The 26,947-nt window shown below is 36.8% G+C and overlaps 3 protein-coding genes across 7 annotated transcripts; 2 read left to right on the top strand and 1 right to left on the bottom strand.

Moving 5' to 3' along the window:
- Nucleotides 1–945: 945 nt before the first annotated feature.
- Nucleotides 946–6,026, top strand: LOC147545167 (barley B recombinant-like protein D). 2 transcript variants are annotated; one of them, XM_086634993.1, is made up of 5 exons: nucleotides 1,044–1,159; nucleotides 3,545–3,590; nucleotides 4,360–4,455; nucleotides 4,544–4,666; nucleotides 4,834–6,026. In XM_086634993.1, exons 4-5 carry the CDS (start codon nucleotides 4,601–4,603, stop codon nucleotides 5,746–5,748), a joined length of 981 nt encoding a protein of 326 aa, XP_086491119.1. In that variant the 5' UTR covers nucleotides 1,044–1,159; nucleotides 3,545–3,590; nucleotides 4,360–4,455; nucleotides 4,544–4,600; the 3' UTR covers nucleotides 5,749–6,026. The 2 variants fall into 2 exon arrangements, with proteins under 2 accessions (XP_086491118.1, XP_086491119.1); XM_086634992.1 differs by lacking the exon at nucleotides 3,545–3,590 and having other exon boundaries at nucleotides 946–1,159.
- Nucleotides 6,027–7,058: 1,032 nt separating this feature from the next.
- Nucleotides 7,059–10,126, top strand: LOC147545166 (bZIP transcription factor 29-like). Of its 3 annotated transcripts, none has more exons than XM_086634989.1 (5): nucleotides 7,072–7,406; nucleotides 7,683–8,989; nucleotides 9,122–9,254; nucleotides 9,348–9,432; nucleotides 9,733–10,126. In XM_086634989.1, exons 2-5 carry the CDS (start codon nucleotides 7,743–7,745, stop codon nucleotides 9,921–9,923), a joined length of 1,656 nt encoding a protein of 551 aa, XP_086491115.1. In that variant the 5' UTR covers nucleotides 7,072–7,406; nucleotides 7,683–7,742; the 3' UTR covers nucleotides 9,924–10,126. The 3 variants fall into 3 exon arrangements, with proteins under 3 accessions (XP_086491114.1, XP_086491115.1, XP_086491116.1); XM_086634990.1 differs by having other exon boundaries at nucleotides 7,078–7,406; nucleotides 7,695–8,989; XM_086634988.1 differs by having other exon boundaries at nucleotides 7,059–8,989.
- Nucleotides 10,127–18,515: 8,389 nt separating this feature from the next.
- On the bottom strand, nucleotides 18,516–24,487 carry LOC147545165 (uncharacterized). Of its 2 annotated transcripts, none has more exons than XM_086634985.1 (11): nucleotides 23,653–24,487; nucleotides 22,673–23,538; nucleotides 22,502–22,591; nucleotides 21,940–22,404; nucleotides 20,856–20,970; nucleotides 20,614–20,772; nucleotides 20,234–20,472; nucleotides 20,055–20,148; nucleotides 19,907–19,959; nucleotides 19,727–19,817; nucleotides 18,516–19,625 (listed from the first exon to the last, which is right to left on the bottom strand). In XM_086634985.1, the coding sequence occupies exons 1-10, from the start codon at nucleotides 23,849–23,851 to the stop codon at nucleotides 19,737–19,739; spliced, it is 2,361 nt and encodes a 786-aa protein (XP_086491111.1). In that variant the 5' UTR covers nucleotides 23,852–24,487; the 3' UTR covers nucleotides 18,516–19,625; nucleotides 19,727–19,736. The 2 variants fall into 2 exon arrangements, with proteins under 2 accessions (XP_086491111.1, XP_086491113.1); XM_086634987.1 differs by having other exon boundaries at nucleotides 20,614–20,769; nucleotides 23,653–24,050.
- Between the last annotated feature and the right edge of the window lie 2,460 nt (nucleotides 24,488–26,947).

Genomic DNA, 26,947 nt, shown 5'->3' with positions numbered 1-26,947 from the left:
ATATCTCTAGTTTTTTTTTTCTTCTTTCTTGCTATTTGATCATTAAAAATTGATTTCATAAAGTTTTAAAAAAATTAGTCGAGACCTTATTTATTTTAAATAAATCTTTAAATACAACATAAATTACTTTATTACGTTACTATTTTATATCTATAAATTTGAATAGATAATACCAATTAAAATATATATAACAAAGTTGACCTATAATTTGTGTAGTTTGACTAAAAGGATATAACAGGACTTTCGTAAAAATTTACATTCCTATTCCTACACAAACCAAACAACAAGTTAGGAATCTATCGGGAATGAAATTTCTATTCCTGGTCGAACCAAACATTAAATCAAAATAATCAGATTCATTACGGTGATGTGATTCCCGGGAATGACATTCCATTCCCGCGCTTCAAACATGGCCCTAGGTATTTGATAAACAATATTGTATCATCCAGAAATGAGATGTGTAATATCTAACTAATTGGAGTTACCTTAAATCCTTCACTTTCTCTTTGTCTGAGCTATATCCATTAACTTCAATAATTTTTCAGTCTCCATCATAATACTACATTGTAAAGAACAAAACATAATTAGACTGGTTTTCTTTGTTATCATACTTAAGAGTCCCTTTGTTATGTGAAAAAATAGTGTGGGAAAGTTGTTTTGGTGAAAAAGTCGTTTTTTCTGCTGGTTTCAAATATTAACACTTGATACTATGTTTGTTGATATATAAATTGACATATTCCTCAGTTTTTTTTTGTTGAAAAACATATTCCTTAGTTAGATGTTATGAATTCGAGTATTTATATAACAATTTAATCGTGTTTTGGAAATAAAAAATATTTTTAATTTGAAATACAATATAAATTTCTCTGTGAAAAATTGAGCATTGACAAAAAAGAAAAACTTAGAAATTGATGATTCAAAAAGGATAGTTGCCTACAAAATATTACCACTGTTTGTTATCGGCACCCAAAGGAAGTAAGTGTGAGGAGACGGCCCATTCTTAAAGAAAAATAAGGACAAGTTATCTCTCTCTTTCTCTCTCTAGAAAAAGAACCAGAGAGCTTTTGTTCCTCCGCTCGACGAGTACGAAAGCGTTTTTCTAGAGAGAGAAAGAAGTCTCTGCAACTCTTCCGCAACCATTCTCTATCATATCTTCTTAGTAAGTTCTGATCTTTCTTTCTCTCTTTCTCTTTCTCTCTTTCTCTCCCCCTTCTTTATCTAAGCTCTTGGTTCTTCCGTTCTTGGTAATGTTGATTTAGTTTCTACTAGTAAAGAAAAGGTCTCGTCTTTGAACGTATTTCGTGTCCTTGATTGTATAATTTTGTTATTAAACCCTAGTTGACTAGATTAAGTGTTCGGTGTAAGTTGATTTGAGGCGATTTCTTGTTTTGCATGTTGTTTGATCTGATTCTGGGAATAGGTAAGTATATGTTTAAGCTATCTTTGTGTAAATTTCTTTACTTCATAGTTCGAATTTGATAAGGTATTAGACGATTTTTAATTTGGTGTTAGAATTCGGGTGTTTTAGTTTGGTAATGTGATTCTGTGATTATTTTGAGAACTTTTTAGGGTTTTGTCGAATTGAATGTTTAATTTATCTGAATGCATGTAAACCCTAATTAGTTATAGAGTTCTGTTGACGCATGCAATCTAGCTGTTAAAATTTCAATATACAACTAGTCTTCTTGATGAGGCAGTGAGTTAAGTTCATTAAGGGAGGATTTGATGTGCTGATTAGTCTGATTTTGAGATTAAGCCTTTGATAGGTTTATTTAAAGCAGATTTGGAATTCTTTAAAGGAACCAAATGGCTCAAGTGAAGAGTTTTATATCCGATCGTCCCCTAATTTTGAAATCCCTGAATTTTATTTGATATGGGGTATACTCTATTTCTACTTTCTCTTCGTACAAACACTAAGCTTTGGAGGAATTAGTCCCATATGAATCTATTTCTGCATATGCCCCCATTTACAAGTCCATTCTGCTAAACAGGCAAGCGAGTGTGAACAAAAGATTGCCGGGGTGAAATTACTCGTTACTCCAAGCAACCCATACTTGTAATTGTAGCTGTAATTGTCTGTTTAGGTTTATAAAGCACTGGGTTATTAGGAATTAAGATCCCCTTATAAAAAACAGTCAGATTTAGTAAAAAATGGAACCCTCACTTCGGTAGTCTTCCATCATATGAATTCGAGCTGCTGTCTTTTTTCTCTAGGTTGTATAGAAAGCAAGTTCTACCCAGTTCTACCAATTTCAAGATGCTAGCTTTCGTTTTGATTTACTGGATATGGTCATAAGCGAATAGTCTTTGTTGTTTCCGTGAATGGATAATCTGCAACATAGTGCAAAGTGGCACGACTATCCTCAATTGATTTATCTATCTAGTATTTCCCATAACCGAACACTTAAAGACCTACCTATTTGTTTTGTTTCTCTTGATGAACTTTGCACAGGCCCTAATTTCATCTCTTAATACTCATTACTCAAAGTCCTAGCCATTATTATCTTTCTATTAATGCAATTTGTTTAGCAGTTCTAGTATTTTTCATATCTCAACATATAAAGATCTGCCCATTTATTTTTCTTCTGTGGATGCGACTTTTTATTTGACCTAGTATCTTTCATATCTGAACACTCAAAGACAGGGCCGTGTGGTGGGGGGTGCGGGCCGTGCGCCCACACTGGGCCCCCCACCACAAAAGGGCCCCTGCCAAATGAAAGACAAAGTGGGTAAATAAGCGATATTCGTAAACTAGGGCATCTAAGTATCATCAGCCGAGCTGGTGGTTTCTCTGCCTAGCATTGATCCAGGGTTCGAGTCCCTGTTAGGGCTTTCTTTTTTCATTTTTTTAATCACGTTCATTGGACTAACTTCTTACCTGACTTACATGCAAAAGTAGAGTTAGAATCTCTTTCCCACTTTATCCCCAAATATTTACAATGTTTTCACTATTAGTCTTAGATATTTCTCATACTTGCTGAAGTCTCAATAATTTTCTTTTCCTAATTTCATTTATTAAAGATGACGTAATAATAAAATAAAGACGATTTAGCAAAGTTGGTAAAACTAGTGACACGAAAAATAAGATATTAAGAGTTCGATTAACATTTTGTTTGATTTATTAACTTATATTACTCCTGAGAAACTTAAACTTTTGTGATAAAATTTTAATATATAAAATTTCAAGTCATTTTCTTTTTCAACTTCATTCTAGCAACATTTGGCGAGAAATAAGGTGTGATATTTTACAATTATCGTCTCTATCACTGATTATATTTCTTTAGTACAGTAAGAATTTACAACTTATTATATAGATAGACCTCGCTTAAAATTTGGCACAGGACCCCCAAATTCTCAGCGACGGCCCTGCTCAAAGACCAAACAGTTCATTTTATTTCTATCGATGAACTTTGCATGATTCTTACTTCGTAGTCCTGCAACAACTACGCCAGTTTTTTTGCTTTAATATTTCTAGGGCAGCATTTGTATATAGACGTTCATCTTTGACTAATGTTTCCGCCAAAACTTGGGGTTTGGTTGGCAGGTCTGGTGGGAACACTAAAGTGGTGTTGCTTTTAGACTACAACATGGTAAATGACTGATGTTTTTCTGTTATGTCATTTTCTTAAACATGGAATTCCTTAGAAACTGCAAACACTAGGCTTTACCCCAATATCTGTGTGTTTTATTCGGTGTTATCATATTATCTATCAAAACTCAAAAGAAATTATCGTATTCATCGTCTGATCAACCTTTTAGGCTCCCTATTTTTTTTTCCTGAATGGGCCTTTTTCTGCCTGCGTCCTTTGGCATTTGTCAAGCACTCCTTGCATATCTTAGAAATTAAACATTAAGGACTTTAAACGTTATTGGGACCTTTTTTAAAGTTACATGCCAAATTTTGTTTCAAGAAGGCCTTTTGGTTGAGATGCTTCAAACCAATTCTCTGAAGATAATGTCGTCGATGCAATTCAACAACTCTAGCATGACGGTTGAAAATACCTTCTTCATTTTATCTAGCACAAATCACTGGTGAATATGTTTTAGGTCAACCCAATGCCCAACACTGAGATGCCTTATTCATTTCCATAGTTGTATGTTCAGCTTCCTAGTTCAGCAGGACTGGATTATTAGTTTATTACTAAGGCTATACATCTTTCAACACAGTTTTGATTTCCAGTATATGTAATTTGTGTGCGCAAATATTTGATTAGTGTTACTATTCAGATGTTCTTATTTGTATGTTAGAATATTGTCTTTACGTTATCTATTTCCTCGGCTACAACCTTTGGATTATTTTATTTTCTGGATCTTGGGGATCAGAATTTTCTTACTTACATGTAAGACGTTGTATTTCAGGATAACTTGTAACTTTACACTGTGATTACACGGCACACCAGCTTGGATTATTTTTCTCTCGACAGCTGCAATTCTTACTATTTCAAAAGCATCGAGGTAATTGTTCGACCACTTGTCTTTCCTCTTGCTCCGTCCACATATTCTAAAAACGGAAAAGTACTCAACCTAGAGTGTTGTTTTACAGTGGACGTGCTTCAGTAGCTTGAAGGATTTCCACTTGCGTTGCTAATACTTTACAGTCATGGACGGCAATCTACGTGAAAATGGAAGACACAGACAGGAGCACTTCAGAAGCTCCCACAGTCAGGTACATAGCAGCAACAACCAGCTGGTTAGAAATCTTTGTCCTCGCTTACTATATTTAGTTTTTTTAAGCCACCATATCATTGAGGAAAACAAAGAAGTAAACATCGTGGAGTTCTCAATGTTTAATCCATTGGACTTTCATTAAACTATCACCTTCCTACTTTGCAGTGGCTTATTCCTCCCCACTTGATGAAGGACCATCATGGTTTATCAATGAAGTTTCTAAGTATAATAAGCGACAGAGATACCGCATACCATGAACGGGATTTAGCCCTAGCTGAAAAAAAAGCTGCTTTGGCCGAACGAGATATAGCACTCTTGCAGCGAGATGCAGCCATATTGGACCGAAATAGTGCAATAATGGAACGAGATAATGCCATTTCAGCCTACAAATACCAAGAGAATACCATGAATGGGAACGACGGACCATACCCTTCAGGATCTGTGCCCCCTCGTGAGCCGAAACAAGCTAACCGCCAACTAGATATGCATCATTCGGCCCATGACATGCCAGAATCACCTTACAATAACAGTACAGAGATGCCCATTAGTGATGCATATCCACTGGCAGTTAGTACATCAGAGGTAGTCAAGCCCCGGAAAGGTAGACGCCCAAAGAATATCCAGGCTTCTCCAGTCACTAAACCGTTGCCAAAGCAGTCAAAGAAGATCAAAAAAGAGAAAGGGAATGCGCGTGACACCGACGAAGATCAAAACAAACAGATTATAGCGGTGAAAGAAGAAGAATGGAAAGATCAAGATTTGAGTCTAAATCTGGTAACATATGATAAGTCATCTATGCCGATACCTGTTTGTTCATGCACAGGAATTCTACAGTCATGCTATAAATGGGGAAGCGGCGGATGGCAGTCGGCTTGCTGCACCACCAGTATATCGATGTATCCTTTGCCCGTAATGCCTAACAAACGTCATGCACGTATCGGTGGAAGAAAAATGAGCGGCAGCGTGTTCAACAAGTTACTCAACAGGTTAGCATCAGATGGTTATGATCTCTCAACCCCAATCGATCTCAAGGATCATTGGTCGAGACATGGAACAAATCGGTACATGACCATCAAATAACAAGTAAGCCTTTCTCATTTGAAAAACAACCACTTAGTGAAGGCATCTCTGGTTTCCTTGGTGTTTAGCATTTTTGGATAAAAATCCGGATCTTTAGGACTTATAGGATCCTTATATGAATATATACCTATTTCGGTAAATCAGGAAGAAGTAAGATGATGCAAATGAGGTTTCTGAAATCTAAGCTGAAGATAGTTTCTCATTTTTCATGTTTATGTACTCCAAGAAAGATAATGAATGAAGATACATGAAAATGGGAATATTTGGGTTCTTGGTTACATTCCAGATTTTGAATATATTTCATGTCCCACGGGCTAAACTCTCAGTCAATGGGCCTGATCCCAGAGAAAACGAATTTTTCTTTGTTTTATCAAATTGCAGGTGTGCTGAAAATTTATATAGCTTACTTGTTATTCACTTATTATTTACGCGATATGACATGCACCGAACCATGGAACATCCCAGGATGCCCATAGGACCATGGTAATCTACAAGAATCGATGGAAGTAAATTAGTACAATTTGTTGATATCAACGCGGAGAACCCGTGCATGAACCTCTAAAGTTTATACTTATTTTTTATTATCATGTCGCCTAAACCAATTATTATGTCTGAACACTTCAAAAGATGCTTTTAATTTTTTTTTCTTTCCATTTTTAATCCTTTCTATGATTGCTTTTATTGGCAAATCATGTCTCAAAATATATATTAAAACAAATAATCAGGTAGATGAAAATTAATATTCATGCATCTAATTGCCCAATATGCATGCACTTAAAATATGGGAATATATGTCGTACACGAAAAACTCTATTTATCAACCGTTACCTAATCTGCTTGTCTTATTTTCTAAATCTATTTGGAGAAAGTAATGTTACTATATTATTTGGATAGGTTTTCTGTACTTGTATTCTCTTGTGGTTCGGTTGAAAAAAATTAGTAGCTAGAGATGATGGATCTTGTTGAGTAAAAAATTGCAATTGTTCTCATTTACTCTGTAGTAAAAACAGAGTTGCATAGATCTCCTAAAAATCAAAAGAACGAAACGGTTATAGAATAAAATGTTAGGGTACAAGAATAGATAAACTTTCGTCCGAAATCATCAGAAGGATAAATCACGACAAACTACACATAATTTCTGTTCAAAATCTGATTTTTCTTGTTCCTTAACATTACCGGAATATTCTTAAAAAAATAGACAATAGAAAGTATAAAATAAAGTCAACGACCATAAAAAAGTCAAAGATAGGTAGGGTCACGTTTGTCCCACTAGAATTCTTTACTACAGGAAGCTTCTTAAACTAGATTATCTACCTAAATCAAGGAGATGATTAAGGAGTAAATAGCGGTCGAAATGAAACCCAAATTCATCCCAAATGTATTCAGTTTTCTCCCTAAATTCACTTGAGAGAGAATTTCAAGACCAGAAACAAAGAAAGTCTGCGTGAGCTGAGAAAAGAAATCCTAGAGAGAGAGAGAGAGAGAAACTCTTCGATTATCTCCTTACTCGACTGTTTGTGTGTGAGAGAAACATCGTCAACATCTTGTAATCTATCTCCATTAGATTTTAGAGAGAGAAAGAAACATCTTGCTAATGTGCACTGATCATCGTCATATTTAAGCTGAATTAACTTCGTAAATGGTTGAAAAATCTTGAGGTATTTTAGTTTATTCAATACTATTTTAGATGTTTTTTTTCCTTTTTGGTCTTACTTGTAATAAGTTGAACTTCTGAAGCTAGGAAATTAGGGTTTTCTATTAAACCCCAGAAGAAACTTAGGGTTTTAATTTTCTTCAGTTGAGGTTATCAAAAGTCTTCTCTTGTGTTGTTGATTGTATGATTCTGTTGAAGTATATTGACTTTAGATGATATTTGAGGTGGATGTGGTTATGAAGTGTTGTTGTTTATAAATCATTTTGGGTGTCATTTGAAGTTGAATTTTTAGGGTTTGTTTTGAAGAGTTTGAAGTAATTTTGTTGGGATCAAAATTCAAATGGAAGAGTCGGGTGAATCTCGTCATGATACGCCACAAAGGGTTCAATCTTGTTTTGGATCTTCACAGTCTTCTATTCAGAAACAGAATCAATCAATTAACAGACTTGATCTTTCCCAGTTAAATACTAATCAAATTCGTGCACCGTTTCGGAACTTCTCTCCGAATTTCAGTCCTGAGAGCAACAAAAGACCTGGTATACCACCATCACACCCACAAATTCCACCACAATCTCCTTATTCACAGATTCCAGTGTCTCGTTCGGCTACTCAACAACCGGGTTCTCAGCATTTCAGTCCGGGGCGTTCTCACTCTAGGTCTTTATCACAACCTGCATTTTTCTCTCTTGATTCCTTGCCTCCGATGAGTCCATCACCTTATCGAGATAGCCCGTCGACCTCACCCGACATATCAATGGAAGAAGTTGATGGTAGTTCAAGCAATCCTTTTGGGCAAGGTAACTCACTGCACAGTCTTCCTCCTCGTAAAGCACATAGACGCTCTAGTAGCGATATTCCGTTTGGGTTCTCTTCTATGATTCATTCTTCACCTCCATTAATCCCAAACAGAGGCTCGAACAATTTAGATCAATCACCACCTGCAAGAGACAATTTGGGAAACATGAAGCCAATTCAGTTGGTTCGAAGGGAACAACAGAGTGAGAGAGATGCAAATAAGAATTTCGAAGGGACTGGTGAAAGGAAATCGGAAGGGGAAGTAATAGATGAAATGTTTTCTTCATATCTGAATTTGGAGAACATTGATTCAATGAACTCCTCTGGGACCGAGGACAAGAATTTCTATGACAACCGAGAGGATTTAGATAGCAGAGCTAGTGGAACTAAGACGAATGGGGCTGATAGCAGTGATAATGAAACAACGAGCAGTGCCAACGAAAGTGGGAGCAGCATGGGTAGGGCACATGTAAGTTCATCTTTTGAGAAGAAGGAAGGTAAAAAAAGGAGTGCTGGCATAGATATTGCTCCAACATCTCGTCACTCTAGAAGTGTTTCCATGGATAGTTTCATGGGCAATTTTCCAAGCTATGGGGATGATTTTCTGAAAATGCCACCATCTCCTGGTACCTCTGTTATTCAACAATTGCAGAACGATTCGGTGGAAGGAAACTCTAATACTTTGAGTTTGGACTTCGCCAACGGTGAGTTCACTGGGGCCGAGTTGAAAAAGATTATGGCGAATGAGAAACTTGCTGAGATTGCATTATCAGACCCTAAACGTGCCAAAAGGTAGTAAGTTTTAAGGTTTTTTTAAAAGATTTAGTTTCAAATTGTTTTCTGTAATAGAATGATATCGAGTTTCATAATGCTTGGGCTCCTTGGTTGAAAGACTAAAAGTTTATCATTTGATAATCATTTCAGGATTTTAGCTAATAGGCAATCAGCTGCTCGATCCAAGGAACGGAAGATGAGGTACATCTCCGAATTGGAACACAAGGTGCAGACTCTACAGACAGAAGCTACCACACTTTCTGCTCAACTTACACTCTTACAGGTATTTATTGGGGCCTGGGAACCACATTTCAGACCTTTTGGCTGCATTTCTTTTACTAATGTATTTTCGTTTGTTTAATTTTTGTTGATTTAGAGAGATTCTACTGGGATCTCAAGTCAAAACAACGAGTTAAAGTTCCGTCTTCAAGCCATGGAACAGCAAGCTCAACTCCGAGAAGGTACAGATTTGTGGTTTGTGCTAGTAATAAATTTAACTGCGTTTGAAGTTTTGAACCAATTGTATTCAGTTAAAAGGTATCTGCTACTTCATATGGTTTTAGCAAGCATAATCACCATTGTTTATATAATGGAGCTTCAGTATGAAATCAGCTTCAGGGTTTCAAAACACCCTCAAGTCGGTCCCAAGGCATAATCCTTGCCACAGTAATTTATACCTCCTAATCCGTCCCAAATATAGGCTGTGTTTATTATATTAAACAACGAAGACGTCTGTTTAAAATGGGATTTACACTGTGCAGCTCTAAATGATGCATTGACTTCCGAAGTTCAAAGGTTGAAGCTAGCTAATAGAGAATTATGTGGGAATGGTAACCCGTCTGGCGGAACGAACCAACATATGTTCCAGATGCAGCATAAGTACCAGCAGCAACAACAGCAAGAGCACCAGCAAAACAACAATACTGCTAAAGAGCAAAATTCGAACAAGTAGGGACGTTATTTGTAGCATACTTTCTCGGTTGATCCATCGGTAACTTTATATATTTTTTTAATCACTTATGTCATATTTATTTTGAAATATAAGAGGCTAAGAGCCTTAACTATTTCGTCTTTTGAATGTGCTATGCTGAAAAAGAAACAACACCAACCAACCTTTATTTTATTCTACTATACATGTGTCGGTGTCTCTCTAAATACTCTCTTTGTGATATTGCTGTTGATTGCTCTAGCAACTTTGCGGACCTCTTGTTGCCTTGGGACACAAACTATCTGAAATTACAGGGATCACTTCTTTTTGGCCAAGCCCAAAAGTAATAGGTATTAATAGCCGAAATATTTTGCCTGGAATTGTCAGAAATTTTCTATTAATATGGCCATGGACATGAAATATCGTTTAGGTCGACATTCTGAAATATTAAAACGGACATTTACATTCAAACATGCAGTCACATTAAGTAGATTAATAATGTTGTAGTGAAAGAAAATAAGCTTTCTTACACGTGATAATGGAGATGTATATTCTATTATAAAGCTTTTATTTAATTGACTAGGTATGAAGATGAATGCATGTCTGATTATTTCGACTACGTTGTTAAAGTGATATTATATACTAATATATAACTCTACATTTATAGTCTACATAAAATTGCAAAAAAGCAAACTCTTTTTTCTTTGCAAAAATGGACAAAAATGGACAAGGGATGGTCATTCCAAAATATTGATGCATCATCATCGTATGATAACTTTGAAAGATGCCTAAGTCAAGCCCTTACAGACCAACGGAAGGAGTCTAAACCCCAATTACCTTACCAAAGAACTTCAAGTCTAACAAACTTATTTCATTTTATGCAACTTAGTAGGGTTCACAAATATTTGGGTTTGTACTAACCTGAGCCACAAAATCGACCTTTAACAACTTGATCAATTATAGAACACGAGAGAGAAAGAGCCGAGCGGAGAAATAGGATCAGCCACCATTTCTAGCGGCGATTTTAGTTACAGGCGACGGTTACTGAGTAGTTTTGTTCCTTTTCGGGCGGTTATGGGTGGTTAGAAGCCACCATTTATAATAATCTTTCACGAATTCAGAGAACTTCACTCCGGAATTCCAACCCAGTCGCTCTTTAGGAGATTTTCAGTCGAGATTTAGTCCCTTTGTAGTGTTTCCTTCAACGTTTCTTTCCTCTTGTATCTTATATTGTTCATTATGGCAGAACCGAGTAACCATTTTCTACAACAATTTGCAGCACTAACAACAAATGAACGTGTTCCAATCACTGTGGATGGCCATGATCTTGTACCATGGGAGATGGATGTTATGAAAAACGGGGTGGTTTGGTTCCAAAGTACGAAAAAAATTGATATAAACCAGGCCGTATCGAGATTATCACGCGTTATTCATGGACCAAACAAATTCAATCTTACTGAGATTAAGGATAATGTATTCCTTATTAAGTTTGCAACTGCTACGGAATTGGATTTGGCGATGGATAGTGCCCCATGGGTTCTACAGGATGAGTTGATTATATTACAACAATGTTCTCCAGAGATAATGCCGGCAGATCATGTGTTCGAGTCAACCTGGTTTTGGGTCCAAATGCATGGACTACCTCCCAGCCATTTAAACAGTACGGTGGTGAATCGATTGGCCGGTTCGATTGGAAACTTCATTCCCACGACTGTGGAAGAAGCATCCAAATGGAGTTTGTTCGGACGGGTTAAGATTGAATTGAACATGCTCAAACCTCTTCAACAAATTGTTTACTTAAAACTTTCAAACACCAAAATTATGGCTATTTCTTTGAGAATTGAAAAATTACCGAGGTTTTGTATCTATTGTGGTATTACAGGACATACCATGAAGTTTTGTTCCACTATTCTTGCCTTCAATGATCTTTTGAAACAAGATCTTTCTGAGGATCTCCGTATCAAGGTTATAAAGGCTATGAAACCCGAGTACAATGATGACTTTAAAGTCCCTTTTGGACCTCGGAATAGAGTAAAAGAACTCGAATCTTATGGTCCTGGTCTGACTGTGAACCCACAACAAACCAATGTTTTGCCGGTTAATAATGAAGAACCGGAACAGGAGTTTGATTATACTATTAAAACTAATTTTGGTGAACTTTTATCTAAACTTTGCAGGACTAGAAAGAGGGGAGTCCCAAATGCAATTGTACCTATGGGTGTTCATAATAACTCTTTATTTCAATATGATTGTACAGGCAAGGCTTCTACTAGCAATTCAGGCTATGTAGACGTGGATATGACTACAGAGGATGTTAGAGCGCCAAAACATTTTAAAAGAACTAGCAGAAATCAATCTCAGGAAAAGAAAGAAGAAAGGGTATCGGCAACCCTAATGCCGACACCAAAATGAATTTCTTTGCTTGGAATTGTCGTGGGCTTGGGAACACCCCGACAAGAGAGACACTCAAACAGTTCCTGGGTTCGGTAAAACCTTCATTGGTTTTTCTTTCTGAAACAAAATTAACTAATTACATTCCTCTTCCTCTCTTTCATAATTTTAATTTACTTAATTATCATGTTGTTCCATCAATAGGCCGTAGTGGTGGATTATTACTGTATTGGTCTAATGAATTTCATGTAGATATTATTTTTTCCTCTATTAATTTAATCCATGTCTCTATAACATTTCCAGGGTCTAACCCTTGGGATTTGTTTTGTATATATGGTCCACCTAATGTACAGGACAGACTCCCCTTTTGGAATAACCTCCTCATAAAAATTCAGGGGTTATCCAACCCTTACTGCTGTATAGGCGACTTAAATGCTCTGTCGGACCATAAGGATTAATTCGGTGGTAGTTCAAATATTCCATTTTTGAACCAATTTCAGCAATTCCTAAATGATGCTAATCTTCTGGACTTAGGTTTTAATGGTCCGGCGTTCACCTGGACTAACAATAAGGCTATGCATCACCTAACTAAAGAAAGATTAGATAGAGTTCTGTGTGACGCGGAGTGTTTGACATGTTATCCTGAGGCAGGGGTTTTTCATTTGCCTAGATATAATAGTGACCATTCTCCTATTCTCTTAAAACTTATAGTGGAGGGTCGACCCTTACAGACCATTTCAAAATTTGAGGTCTTTTGGACCAAACATGAACGGTACAGGTCACAATTTCAGGAGCAATGGGATAATACATCGGGTCATTTCCTTGAAAAATTACAACAAGTCAAAACTTCTATTAAGAAGTGGAGTAGGAAAGCATTTGGGGTCATTAAAAACAGGCTGAATGTTCTTAGGACTAGACTTCTACAAATTCAAACTCTTGACTCAACTGAGGAACTTTTAAATGTGGAAAGCAAAATTCAAGAGGAAATAATCTATTTGGAGGACTTACAAAAAACAAGGGCAGAACAGCGATCAAGGTCTAAATGGGTTCATAATGGAGACCGAAATACTAGAGCATTTCACATTTCAATGTCAAGCAGAAAACAGAAGAATAGAATTCATGAATTAAAACTTAGTAATGGTAGCACGTCTAAAAATAAAGAAGAGATTGAAAATGAGTTTGTTTCTTTTTTTCAGAATTTGTTTACTGAGGACCGAGTCAATGACCCTCCAGTGGAGGTAATGCATGCATATAAGGTACTTTCGGCTGATCAACTGGCAGATATCTCTAGGCTTCCGTCTTCAGAAGAAATTAAGGCAGTCGTAATGGAAATGGGATCTATCAAGAGTCCGGGCCCAGATGGACTTCCCTGCTTTTTCTTTCAACATAATTGGGAGGTAATCGAAAAGGAACTCATTCACTATATCCAGCTAGCTTTCTCGACAGGTAAGATTGATCCCCATTTAAATTTTACAACTATTGCCTTAATTCCCAAGATTAGGAATCCGAGTACTGCCTCGGAGTTCAGACCAATTTCTCTTTGCAATTCGGTCTACAAATTCATCACCAAAATAATAGCCAACCGACTTAGACCATACTTGGAGGATTGTATATTGTGGAATCAAAATGCCTTCGTTCCTAACAGGCAAATTATGGATAATATAATCATCACTAAAGAATTACTCCATTCCATGCATGCCTCTAGAGCTAAAAAAAGGTCATTTCTCACTGAAAATGGATATGTCAAAAGCATACGACAGAGTAAATTGGGACTTTTTGCGTAAAGTCCTAAAGGCTACTGGCTTCTCTGGTCTTATTCTCGATTTGATCATGTGTTGTATTACCACATCGAGGTTTAACATCCAACTTAATGGGAGTGTTGTGGGCGACTTTTCAGCCTCTAGAGGTCTCAGACAGGGCTGTCCACTATCGCCCTATCTTTTTATCCTATGCTCTCAGTCTCTCTCGCTCCTTATTAATCATTATGAGGATAGAGGTACATTTACAGGATATAAGGTCAATCCAGCAGCCCCCTCTATTACACATCTCCTATTTGCTGATGACCTTATTGTTTTTGGTAAAGCAAATATACAAAATCTAGAAGCAGTGATACAAATAATGGAACATTACTCATCATTCTCAGGTCAACAGGTAAACTTTACTAAGTCTTCCATCTACTTCAGTAAAGGTGTGTCTTCTAGCATCAAGGAATCATTCATTGCCAGATTGCATGCCCCCATCATGACAGATAGGGAAAAATATTTGGGAGCCCTTGTTCTCAGAAAAGACAATAGAATACAAAGTTATAATTGGCTCATAGAGAAATTTAAAACCACATTAGCAGGATGGAAGCATAAATTTACTACCCAAGCAGGAAGGACTGTTCTTATAAAGTCCATCCTTTCATCTTATTGCACATACATTTGTAGTTTTCAACTCATTCCAAAACAGGTGGTGTATCAGCTAGAGAAAATAGAGAGGTGTTTTTGGTGGGGACATAACACAAACGACAAAAAACTTCATTTTATCAATTGGGGTATTATATCTTCTCCTAAACATAAAGGAGGATTGGGAATAAGGACTCTGCATGAGGTAAACCTATCACTAATAGCTAATAGGACTTGGACATTCTTGACTAGTCCAGATGAAATTTGGGTTAAACTAGTGAGATCCAAGTATCTTAGGAATGCAGACTTTTGGTCTTATGACATACCCCAAGGCACATCTCAATTTTGGCAAGCATTGGTTCAAACCAAGGACACTATCAAGAACAACATTATATGGAATATTGGTAATGGTTCACAGATCAATATAAGAACATACCCATGGGTATTAGATCTCCCAGGTCATAAACCGATTGATTTTTCTAACCTACCTGATAACATATGTTTAGTTTCTGATTTAATGAAGCAGGGAGGAAACGAATGGAACAAGGATATTATCAATCAGTGGTTCGAGATGTCCGAAGCTCAAGCAATCATCAATACTAAAATTAACCTAGTTAACAGGCATGATACATTAATCTGGAAACCGAAAGAATCAGGAAAGTTTTCTGCAAAATCGTTTTATGCTCAAATAAAAGAACTTCCTGTGAGATCAAATGATGCATATGATTTTCCATGGAAAGAGTTTTGGAAAAAGAAACATATGCTACCAAAAATTCATATGTTTATTTGGAAGATGATTAATGAAGGATTACCAACACTAGAAAACATACATAAACGAATTCCAGACAAATCAGACATATGTAGACTATGTGAAACAGGTGAAGCAGAGACTACTAACCATTTATTCGGTACTTGTCCCCTCTATCAGGAACTCATCGATCGAGCAAGTTTGGATAACCTCCAACACATCAATACGGACCCAATCAAATGTCTAGCCATGATTCTTAAAATAAAAGGAAATGGAAATCGAGATTGGTACACATACACATACCTCCTTTGGTTTTGGTGGAAGACTCGAAACGAAGCATACTTTCAGATGAAGAAACCAGACCTCCATAGATGTTGGTGGTTGATTAAAGAAGAATTGAGGTATGTTCCTGACTTAGATCTACCTAATACTAATGAAACTTTCTTGCAGATAAGTCGATGGTGTCCGCCCCCGTTAGGAAGAATCAAAGTAAACTGTGATGGTTCCTTCAAAGAAACAGGTTCTTCATGTGCGGCCATTGCTAGGGATTCTAATGGATATACCTTGGGTTCGAGATCAACAAGAACAATCTCGGATTCACCAATACAGAGCGAGATAACGGCGATGGAACTAGGGTTTACCCTAGCAGAGGAGCTGCATCTTACCTCTTTTATAATGGAGACCGATTCTAGGTTATTGGTTGAAATGATCACAGCCGCAGATCCAGTTATACCATGGCGACTTGAACATCAAATCCAACGGTTAAGATTATGGATCCATAGGAATCGGACGGAAGTCACTCACTGCAATCGGGCCCAAAACTCGGAGGCACATGAGCTGGCAGCACGAGTCAATGTCTAATAGACTTTGATCCTTTAGATGTTAAATTTATTTACGTTTAGTCCTTTCTATGCTTTGAGTTAAGTGAGGTACTAATTGTAAAACTATTATTGTTAGTAAGGTATTCTTCAAAAAAAAAAAAAAAAAAAAAAAAAAAAAAAACAACTTGATCAATTTCATCTCAAATCGCCCTCATTTTATTTGTCCTTTTTTTCCTCTTTCAATGATGAAACTAGCCCATACCTTAAATTTTATATACTCCCTCTGTCCGAATTTAAGAGTCCCGTATTCTTTTTTTCCCAAATTAAGAGTCCCATTCCTCTTTTATCATCTAAAATCCATAGATTTTCCAATTATACCCGTGTTGACAATATATAATGTATTTATTACTTAATTAAAACAATTCGTATTTTGATAATCTTTTAGAAAGAGATGAGAATAATTTGTGTTTATGGAAACTAATCTTATATATATTACTAATTCTTTTGAATTCCAAAAAACATGTTAAAAATTAATGTGGGTTAAAATGCAAAAGTAAAAGTTGTGAAAAAAAGTTACGTTTTTAAAATGGGACTCTTAATTTGGGACGGAGGGAGTAATAGATTGTGTGGTTTAGAATTTAATTACATGTAGTATTTACACCTAGCTTTGGCGTGAGTGAAATTGGTCTATTGAGGCCTTTCACATTTGGAAGGGTTCAACCCAGTCTACTATTTTTGTAAGAAACTACTACTGTCTTCACAATTTTCACTTTGATAGGTAGTTGTTCGCAATTAATTGTTTGCATCTCTTATAAATTCCACGACGTATTTGTTCGACTCATCTTGCCTTTTATATTTATTGTATGCGATCCAATGTGAGCGATTCCGTATAATATGCTCTAAATCTTGATTTTCATAATCGCCAACACGAATACGATTACGAAATGTCTTCCCAAATCTAAAAGGCTTTAAATGATAGCAAATGAAACGATCCTGGATCTTAAATATCAATAAAAACATACAAGTCATAGCAACATATTGCTAGACAACATAGAAGTCAACAGTAACATATTGTTTCCCATTTAATATATTGGATCATTCAATCAAGCAAATAAATACACGAAAAACTGTATCGATCCTACTTTGTGTTGTCATATAACAAACAATCTCAAGAATAATTCAACAAAAATGCACATGATTTCAAGAAATTTGCACTTCCTCGTGAGCAAATGGTGGAACGTAGTAGCTAAACGACTGTAACTACCCAAATTTTTTCTCATCAAAAAACACATGAACTTGGTTATTCATAGCAAATAAGATCACATTATGTGCAAATACTTGACACAGTTAAAGATATAAATGAAATAGCCCAAACTCCGATTCAGGTAGGGAGTAAACCTGATTATCAAAGATGGGTTCCTTCTGCAATGATATATTAGGCAGCCAGGACTATCATCAGCTTATAGGCATAACAACCTGCAGATATCCTCACTAGACAAAACCTAGATAATGGATTCATAAAATAGGCCTGTCACGAGAGCAACTCATTCCTAGCGATGACAAAACAATGTGAATTTCGATCGATGATCACAGATTTACACTAATATAAAAGAAACTGTGAGGTATTAGTTTAACATGAAACAAATTTCTATAGAAGAAGACTATCAAAGTTACTAGAGAACCCCTAATAAAGAGAATCCTCCGGAGACCATCAATGCAGCAGATTTTGATCAATCATACTAGCCTAGACTACAATGGTTCGTGATCTTCATTGACAATACCTTTTAAGACTTAATAACCTAGGATGTCATCTGTCATCAGTTCAGAGGAATGTACTCACAAAAAACTCCCAACTCAGTAAGTGCAACATAAAACGCTAGGGTAAAGCTACATGCCCCATCATTTACACGTCTAAACCAGAATCGGTTGACTTCCAACTACACATCTACCATAACCCGAAGGCCAATAGCACAATTATGAAAAACTATATCCTACACATATAATCAAGGAACTATCCTACTTTGCTTAGTGAATCTTAGTACTACAGGGACAAGAAAAACTGAATCATGAACTTTGTCCGAATCTCCTACTTTAACAAACAAACGGGAAACCACCTAATGGATTGAGACTATCATGTACACTATGAGCTAAAGGGTCTCGTGAAACACCATGTAGAAAGAAACCTATGTCACAAATAGAATCGATCAACTCCATCAATAAACAGATTCAGAGTTGTATCACACCCATCCTCAATACAAAAAGGACAATATCAAAGAGAATCCATACTCCTGTCATTAGAAGATAACTCCAATTTTAACTGATATACGGAGACAATTAGGTAGCACAAGTAAGGATAGAGTAACAAGATGTTTTGTGGTAGTGAAAAGTGGGTCACCAAATATTTATGTGCATACACTTCAATCTCACCAAATTTATTTGAAATACATTTCAATGTCTTACCAAGTCCACAAAATAGCTAGATATCAATTTGCCAACCTCAAAAAGCAGTGGCATCTCAATAGTATCCCACACCAATCATACCATGCTGCTGAGAAGCAACAGAAAATACAACTCCATACCATTACCAAAATTGACTATTTTCTCCAACTTCGATAAAACTTCAAAAACCACTATGCATTAGTAACCTTGATCATTGAGGAGCAAGATGCCGGCATCTTACTCTTCAGATGCATATGAAAATCTGTATCCCTAGCATGAAATCGTCAGAATCCCCATTTCCCACAGGATCCTGGCAAAATTGAAGTTTAAGCTATAGCCACAATTCCAACAAGTAATATCTCATTCTTCCTCAAAAAAAGCACACCAATCATAATAAAGGTGTCCAACTTTATATAAAACTCCATACACAGTAACATTCTTAATGCAACATTAAGAAGAGTTAATCTCCACCCAAGAAGCCCCAAATCATCAAATTTGCATCTTGATTAATTCCTCAAATAAGATCATTTAAGACAAAAACCACTTTCTCTCTCTACCAAGTAAAGAGGAATACCCAGATTGTGTCCCTTAAGATCCCAAATACAATTTTATCATGACAACCTCTGTCCTCTGTGCAAGATGTAATTCATTAAAATAAGCAAAGTGATAGTACCAGATTTATCTCCAATGTTCATGCTTTAGATCACACTTGGTTCACTTCTTGGATGTAAATCCTAATAACGTCACATAAGTAGGTTTCTACTGTAAATGTAGTCAAACTAGAGTTTACTAGACACACTCACATAACCTGACAACCAGTGCTATGCACCACAAAAGAAAAATATAGGTAAAAAGAAGAAGATCATAGCTAACTATTTTATATCATTTCAGCTAGCTCAACCATCAATGTTTCCCCGACAGCATGAACCAAACCTGCAAACTGCAACACCAACTAAAACAAGTTAAAATGAGAACTTTCGGTTCCATAATATCAGTATTCGAACTTGAGTTTTTCCCCAAGAGAAAGCTTCGCATACCGACCTAGAAGAATCTAGTAGTAATAGCCATCTCCATGACCATAAGAACGATCACTTCTACTACCATATGTAGGTGAATAGGCTCTGTCTCCATACTGTAACAAAGAAATAGGAGAAAGTATCACAATCAAATACAGAATTCATTAAAGATTGCAAGAGACTACATAAAAGCACATCTACTTACATCTGAACCATAATAGTCACGCGAATAAGAACCAGATCGAGCTCCATATGAATCTAAATGGAACACGTTGAGACATAAGAAAATATTCCCTTGATAGGAATAAGTCAAGTATAATCAATAATTACATAGTTCTAGAAGAAGATAACACCTTGATACCGAGCCGAACTTGAAGACACATATGGATCAGGATAGTCGTATCTCCGCCGCAGTCTGCTAGGCTCCAAGTAATCTGGTTCCCGGTCCTTGAGCGAATATGCATAATCGCGTATCAGTGAAATGCTGATTTTATTGTGATGACAAAACGGAATTTAAAATACTATTACTTACTGTCACATGAAATGGTCGCTTTATACCATGTGGCCTATCAGTATACAGATAGGGATCATCAACAAAATGTCTACCCCTATATGTCTCGGTGGAGTGCTCTTCCAGAGAAAACCTTTGCCTCCTAGACTGGAATTCCCTTTGACTTCTCTCTGGGGCAGCACGTCTTGGCCAATCCAAACCAGTTCTTGATGAGTTACCAGCTCGGGATTCAAAATCTTCAACAGAACGCCTTCTTCCATCTGTAGATGCGAAATCATCAACGAATTACAAGAACCAAATCACCCAAACACATGAAGCTAGTTTACATGGTTGGACAACGAAAAAAATTTAATGAGATGTCACCGTAAAAATAATATGCCAACCAAATCTTTTGTATTTACCACGTCTTCCTCGGGACTCATAATAAGGGCTTTCAAAATCCTCGTTATCTGCAAAAGCAGATCTGCCAGCCCAATCCCGTTCACGTCCATAAGAACCCCTGCTGCGGTGGAAGTCGCCACGGTTAAAAGACCGTCCAGCACGCCCGGAACCTCTTCCTGCTAGACAAACATAAGTTGCCATTTAGATCTTAATACAGTTTCCATCTTAGCACCCCTTGTTTTTTGGTCAAATTAAAACTTACCGGATCTAGAAAATGTTCTTCCACCAGCATGACCGATTCGAAATCCACCACATAATCCCCCCTTCACAGTTTGAGTCTTGGGTAAAGGATTTGAAAGTCTAGCTTTAATTCTCGTCTATTGTCACGTGACAACGAAAAATGGCAGTTATTAGTGCCAAATCAAATTCAAACTCAGAGCCAACATAAGAAGAATTTAGATTAGACTCTACTGATTTATTTATTTATTACGGAACGCTAAGCATGGATTTCAACGCTTCTCACTTCCTGCTATTATACTATCCACGTAAGTAGACTTGAAAACTTTCTACTCTATCAGAAAGGAGATATAGAATGCTGTTAGGATTAGGAACACATTCAAGTCAAGGAATGAACCGTTTCCTAAATTTAGATTTAGGTGTACGAAATCACACGTACAACTATTTCCTGTATAGTTTCCACCGATATCATGGAAATTTCGACCGAAATTGTTGGAAATTTCGAAATTTCCACCGACATGATGGAAATTTCCAGTGACATAATGGAAATCTAGCAAAAAATCCGGAGAAACTAAAACTAAAAACATATTTATTCCTTCATCTTTTTCTTCTTCATTTCTCATAGATATCTCTCGACTTTTATGTAAAACTATTTGAATGATATACCCCCTCACTTGACTGCCCAAATTGATTTTAGCTTTGTAATACCCCTGATATAATTGTGTAATCGGCGATACCTTCGCAAACTTACAAAGTTTGCTAACTACTATCAGTAAAAATGTTATCTTTTGAGTGATATTTTCAAGAAGTTACTCAATTTACTCCCGGACGTAACTGTGTAATTTTGAATATCCCTCAAACTAAAAGATTTTGTTAATCTGTTATATACATCATTTTATGCTTCATTATGGTTTAATGATCTTGTTATGTAAACTGCATCGTATTTCTATCATATCCATGGATTCGTAAGATTTCCACACTAACCGAAATATTTCTACGAAACGTTTCCATTTCGGGACTGACCGAAATTTCCACCGAAACCGAAATTTTATTCCTTGATTCAAGTTTAAGATAATATCAACAAGAGCCAACAAAAATAGAGGGGGCACCTTGTACTTCCCATCACCCAATTCTGTGTTATTTACACCATCAATGCATGCAATAGCAGCTTCATGAGTTGTAAAATCCACAAATCCAAAATCTTTTCTCTTCGCGGTCGGCGTATTTCTGGCTAGCACAATACGATCAATCTCCCCATAACCTTTAAAATGCTGTCTAACATGTTCTTCATCCCAGTGAGGGGGTAGCCCATCTACAAATACAGACTTAACTTGCGCCATGATCTCTGGATCTGGCTCACGTAAAGGTTCAGCAAAAGCCACTTTAACAGTCCTCTCAGTATGACCAAAAACAACATCTGGTTTCTGGAGCCGCTTATATGCAATCATAGCCTCAGCATGACAAGAGAACTCGACAAAAGCAAAACCCCTACTCAACCCATCATGTTGTGCATCTGGTACAAGATTAACATTTTGCACTCCTTCAACTCCATAGTCTTTCATCTTTCTCTTGATCTGCATCAACGGCATTGTATCAACATTCACCAAAGGGATGCAAAAAAAAGCATTTTTTCACTAGTAAGCAATTATAACAATTATGTAAGAGTCATACAGCTTCTCTTGTCCATGAATTGCAGATATTGCCCACAAACAACGTGTCATTGTCCTCGCTGGGAGCAACTCCACAACGCCTACCTCGTATCTGTCAACACAAAGTAAATGCTCTCAAACTCGAGAGATAGAAATGTAGCTCAAAATAAATATAAAAGGGATGGTTCCATACAACGGGATTCTTTAACTCAGACAAAGCTTTTGTTGCCTGCTCTTTCTTTGCAAACCTCACAAACGCAAATCCCTTGTTCTTATTAGTCGAAGGATTCTTGAGTAATCGAACTTCAACAACCTCCCCGACCTTTTCAAATACCTTCTTAACATCATCCTCCACGGCATCTCTATCCAACCCACCAACAAAAATTTCTACTTCTTTTCTTATCTTTCTCTCATTTGCATTAGCAGATATTTCTCTCTGCTCAATTTCCAAAGTCTGAGTTCCATGATTCGGCTCAGCCGCATAATCTTCTGCACGCTCCTCATCACCTTCTTCTTCAATCGCCTCTTGATCACCAAAATCTATCATTCCCTCATCAGCAATCTGGTCATCCTTCTCTAGCTCATCTCCGTAACTTTCTTCATCTTCCTCAGGGTCTTCTTCCATGTCAAGATCAATAAGTTCAGTCTCTTTTGTATCATTAACTGTTTCGAATTCCTCCTCTGCTTGTTCCACAGTAACATTGTGTTCCTCCACTATCATGACAGGTTCAACTTCTTCTTTCACCGGATACTCAACAACATCTGAAGTATCAGACACATTTGGGAATTCATTTTCCTTCGTTTGGGTAGATTCAGCAACCTTAGGAGCAGCAACAATGTCTAAGTCTTTCAGAGATACATCCGCATTTGTACGAAAAGGACCTTCTTTTGGTGATTCTTTAACCCCGGGTTTCAATTTTCCAACTGATTTTGGGGTTTGGGTAGAAGCAACTTTAGTCGGTTTACCGGGTGTTTTCTTCACAGTGGGTTTAGCAACCGGAGCGACTTTCACCTCCCCTTCCGGCTTCACTCCCATAGGTTGAATGGATTTGCTACCATCTTCAAAATGTATCAATAAATAACTCAAAAATTACATCAGAAAGAAGGAAAAAAAAAACTTGAATCAAAATTCCGATTAATTGTGAATTAAGGTTTATGATTAGAGAAAATTACCAGTTGGTTCGAGTTTCAAGGCCGATTTTGGTGTCGCTTTCATAGGTACCGATTTTGATCCAGTTGATAAGGCGGATTTCGGTGTTGCCGGAGACGCCGATGCTTCTGAGGGTTTCGGAGGGGTTTTATTGGGGACTTTTGTCGCTGCTGTCTTCTTGGCAGGTACTGATTTTGGAGTTTCAGTTTTTCTTGTTCTCATATTGGAATCAAGAAAGACAATGTTACTTACTATAGATACAAATCAAGGATTGATGGGCGAAACCAGCATACAAAACCCTAGAAAAAAATTTCCAACGAAACAATTTGTTTGTGAGAATGAATGTTTTTTAAGAAGAAGATTCCCTAATAAATTAAAGTTCCGTTATCACGTAGTAATTACTTTGTGAAAAGTTTTGAAGGCGCCTCCGAACCTCACAAACTTTCTTTAAATTTGGCTTGAAGAGGCGCCTTTAGCGCATACAGGGGCGACTTTACAACTTCCTTGTCCGTTAAATAACGCCAGTCTCGTTTTTCCCGCTCTTTTTATAACATTTCGCGGTTTCTTATAGACGGAAAGTTCGTGTTCTGTGAATTCATGGAACTGATTGAGATTTTCTTAGGTCAAAGACGAGATGGAATCAAGTATAGTTGAATTTGATATCAGCAACTTGATTATGAACTTCAATTGGTGATGGATCTTGTTCGGTTGCATCAACTTGGGGGTAATTATTAGTTTCTTTCTTTCTGTTACTGATAACTTCGGATAATCTGATATTGTTTCTGGAAATCGTTTTAATATGTTACTCTTAAGATTGAGAAACCCTAGCTTTTTGGGTAAATATAATGCTTTGCATGTGGTTTGAGTACAAAGGGGTTAGGTCGTTAATGGTGAAGTTCTTGATCAAAGAAAATCTCTAGTTTAAACTTTCTAGGTTATGATTGGCTGAATTACTGATTGGGTGATTACTTTATGGATTTTGCATAGCTTGTTGCTGATTTCCACCAGCACTATACACTAAGGTTTCATTAGTGTTGCCTTATGGATAACCTAATTGCTGTTTATAGAACAAACCGGTTCCCCGACTTCACAAGCTTACCACTACTAATTGTTTACATCTTTTCTTGGTCGGTATCGCTCTGTCGTGTTAATATGCTTAATTAATTGTGTTAGAAACACAGTATAAAGTGTTACTAATACCTGGATTTGCCCAAGATAATATTACTTGTGTTCATATGAGGAGAAAATCAGTTTGCTAATTGTTTCTGCTTTTGGCAACTAGTTTATGATGGGAGCTGCCAATCAGTATTTGTCACCCAAAAGTGTGATTTCAAAGATCTATTGCTTTCGGTCTCTAGGTGCTGGTAGGGGACTAGGTTGACCGGATTAATCAGTTTGCTAATCTAAGTATCAGGGTGTTTATCGTCTTGTCAAGTTATCATGGATTCCAACTTTTGAAATACTCGAATAAGATAGGAGACTCAAATCCAGCAGGCAAGATGCCTCCACAATACATAAATTGGAGAGCTAAAACTATAAGCTTCTGTAGATGGCAAGTAATTAATGAAAGTAGCCAAAGGATCCAGTGGGTATTAAGTTGAAGATAAAGAAGGTGACTGTGACAGCGACTATGACGTTAATAGCAAAGAATTAAATTTCAAAATATTTTGGCCGAAATGATCGAAATATATCCATTTCCATGCCTACTGAAATTCCCCGGACTCCCAAAATATCATTCCTTGGTTAATAGTTAGGCAGAAGGTGAAAGGAGCCCGAGAAGGTGGTAAACTAAAATGTAAGAGACAGAATTCCAATCCTCTGGTTGAGAAGATAAGTTCTCAAAATCGCCGAGGAAAGAAAAAGCATTAAGGCGAGGCAAGCCAAGAGAATGAGGTGGCTCTTCTCTAATCCAAGTTGATGCTTTTTATATTTCGTTCAGATAGAAAATTGAAGTTTTTGTCTTTCGGTTATAAGCCTTTATTAGTTTAATTGATACCTGGTGTACTTGGGCGCTTGTTTTACACTTATATTTCCTATTTATATTAGTCTAGTTCCCGTTAAGTACTACTAAGACTCTAAGTCAGTTCTTGAAGTCAGTTCTTGAAGTCAGCTCAAATTATCCTGCTAAAGAAACCCATGACGACATCGAGAACAATAAATAATTTGAAGTATTAAGAATAACTGGAGTCTGGAGGTGATCTGACACCCATCTTAGTACCAGCCATATTGTCCTCAATTTAGTCATCACCATCCAGACTGAATATTCTAGTTCCACATGTATAAGGGCTTCTCTGGCAAGGGCCTGGCGCCGTGGCCTATTCCACCCCAAGTTTTTATGCTTGACCAACCTATGTGCCAAATACTCCCGAAATACCCAGGCGATATAAGACAAGTTGTATTATATCTTAGGTTCGGAATATCTTCCTAAGCAATGTTGGAGTAAGTTCCTTCACATGAAACTACTGTTCAATGTTAGGAACATTGGAATTCTGGTTTAGATAATTAGTTAATTGGTTATTTTAGATTCTAGAACATCTTCGTTGTTAATATTTCCATATTGGAAGGTTATTTTGTTCAATCATGTTGATTGTAGATAAAAGTCTATCTTGTTTAGTGATCATTATCTTTTGAAGTCGTATCACGTTACATACGCTATTTTCATTCTTCTAGCAGTTTGAGGCCTTCTAATCGTTTTGAACATTCATGTTTGCAGGAACTAGAATGTGTTGAAGCCATACTATTGAGATCGAGGGATAAACTCTTACCAGGTGAGCTTTTTTTCACTCTTGTGATCCAACTTTTGTAGGTCGTCTAAAAAAAGTCCAACTTTTGTAGGTAGGAATGCTACATATTAAGTTTTAATTCAAATTCAAAAAACCCAATTAGGGGCCTCGTAATCTTTAAACCAGACAAATGACCCAACTTTCTAGATGGGCCTTACTAGCTGAACTCAATCTGTATCTATTGCATTAAAATAAAATGTCATCCACAATTACTAAAATTTCCCTGGCTGTCGCCACACATAGCAAAGGGATGGGTACACGATTTTGTTCTGAAGTCTCATCGTGACCACCCAAAAGGTCTCGACATTTACTGAGATTGAATTCACACCTTTACTTCAGGCTTTGGGTGCTGCTCTCATAAACAAAGTGGAACTATCACAAAAGTTGTGGTAGGACATCCAATTAGTGCTTTCTTTTAAAGTAAAGTAAGGTGGAATCAAGTAACCAACCGTAGTTAACATGTTTCGGGCTCTCTGAGTACAACCAAACAAAGTTTATCGGTCCCATTTGTGCTGGTAAAACTGCAAAGACTCTA

This window comes from Eschscholzia californica, unplaced genomic scaffold (genome assembly GCF_041429995.1).
Source record: "Eschscholzia californica isolate CP2 unplaced genomic scaffold, dmEscCali1.0.p SCAF_4, whole genome shotgun sequence".
In the NCBI taxonomy this organism is placed as follows: domain Eukaryota; kingdom Viridiplantae; phylum Streptophyta; class Magnoliopsida; order Ranunculales; family Papaveraceae; genus Eschscholzia; species Eschscholzia californica.
The sequence above is the reverse complement of the archived record's forward strand: the minus strand, read 5'-3'. Positions and strand labels throughout refer to the sequence as shown.

Excerpts from the sequence above, each read along its gene's own strand:
- LOC147545167 (XM_086634992.1), top strand. The coding sequence starts at position 4,601 with ATGGACGGCAATCTACGTGAAAATGGAAGACACAGACAGGAGCACTTC. Across the intron at positions 4,667-4,833 it reads TCAGAAGCTCCCACAGTCAG|TGGCTTATTCCTCCCCACTT; the intron begins GTACATAGCAGC and ends CCTACTTTGCAG.
- LOC147545166 (XM_086634988.1), top strand. The coding sequence starts at position 7,743 with ATGGAAGAGTCGGGTGAATCTCGTCATGATACGCCACAAAGGGTTCAA. Across the intron at positions 9,255-9,347 it reads CTCAACTTACACTCTTACAG|AGAGATTCTACTGGGATCTC; the intron begins GTATTTATTGGG and ends TTGTTGATTTAG. Across the intron at positions 9,433-9,732 it reads GCAAGCTCAACTCCGAGAAG|CTCTAAATGATGCATTGACT; the intron begins GTACAGATTTGT and ends TACACTGTGCAG.
- LOC147545165 (XM_086634985.1), bottom strand. The coding sequence starts at position 23,851 with ATGAGAACAAGAAAAACTGAAACTCCAAAATCAGTACCTGCCAAGAAG. Across the intron at positions 22,592-22,672 it reads CTGAGTTAAAGAATCCCGTT|ATACGAGGTAGGCGTTGTGG; the intron begins GTATGGAACCAT and ends TTGTGTTGACAG. Across the intron at positions 19,818-19,906 it reads GTGACTATTATGGTTCAGAT|TATGGAGACAGAGCCTATTC; the intron begins GTAAGTAGATGT and ends TCTTTGTTACAG.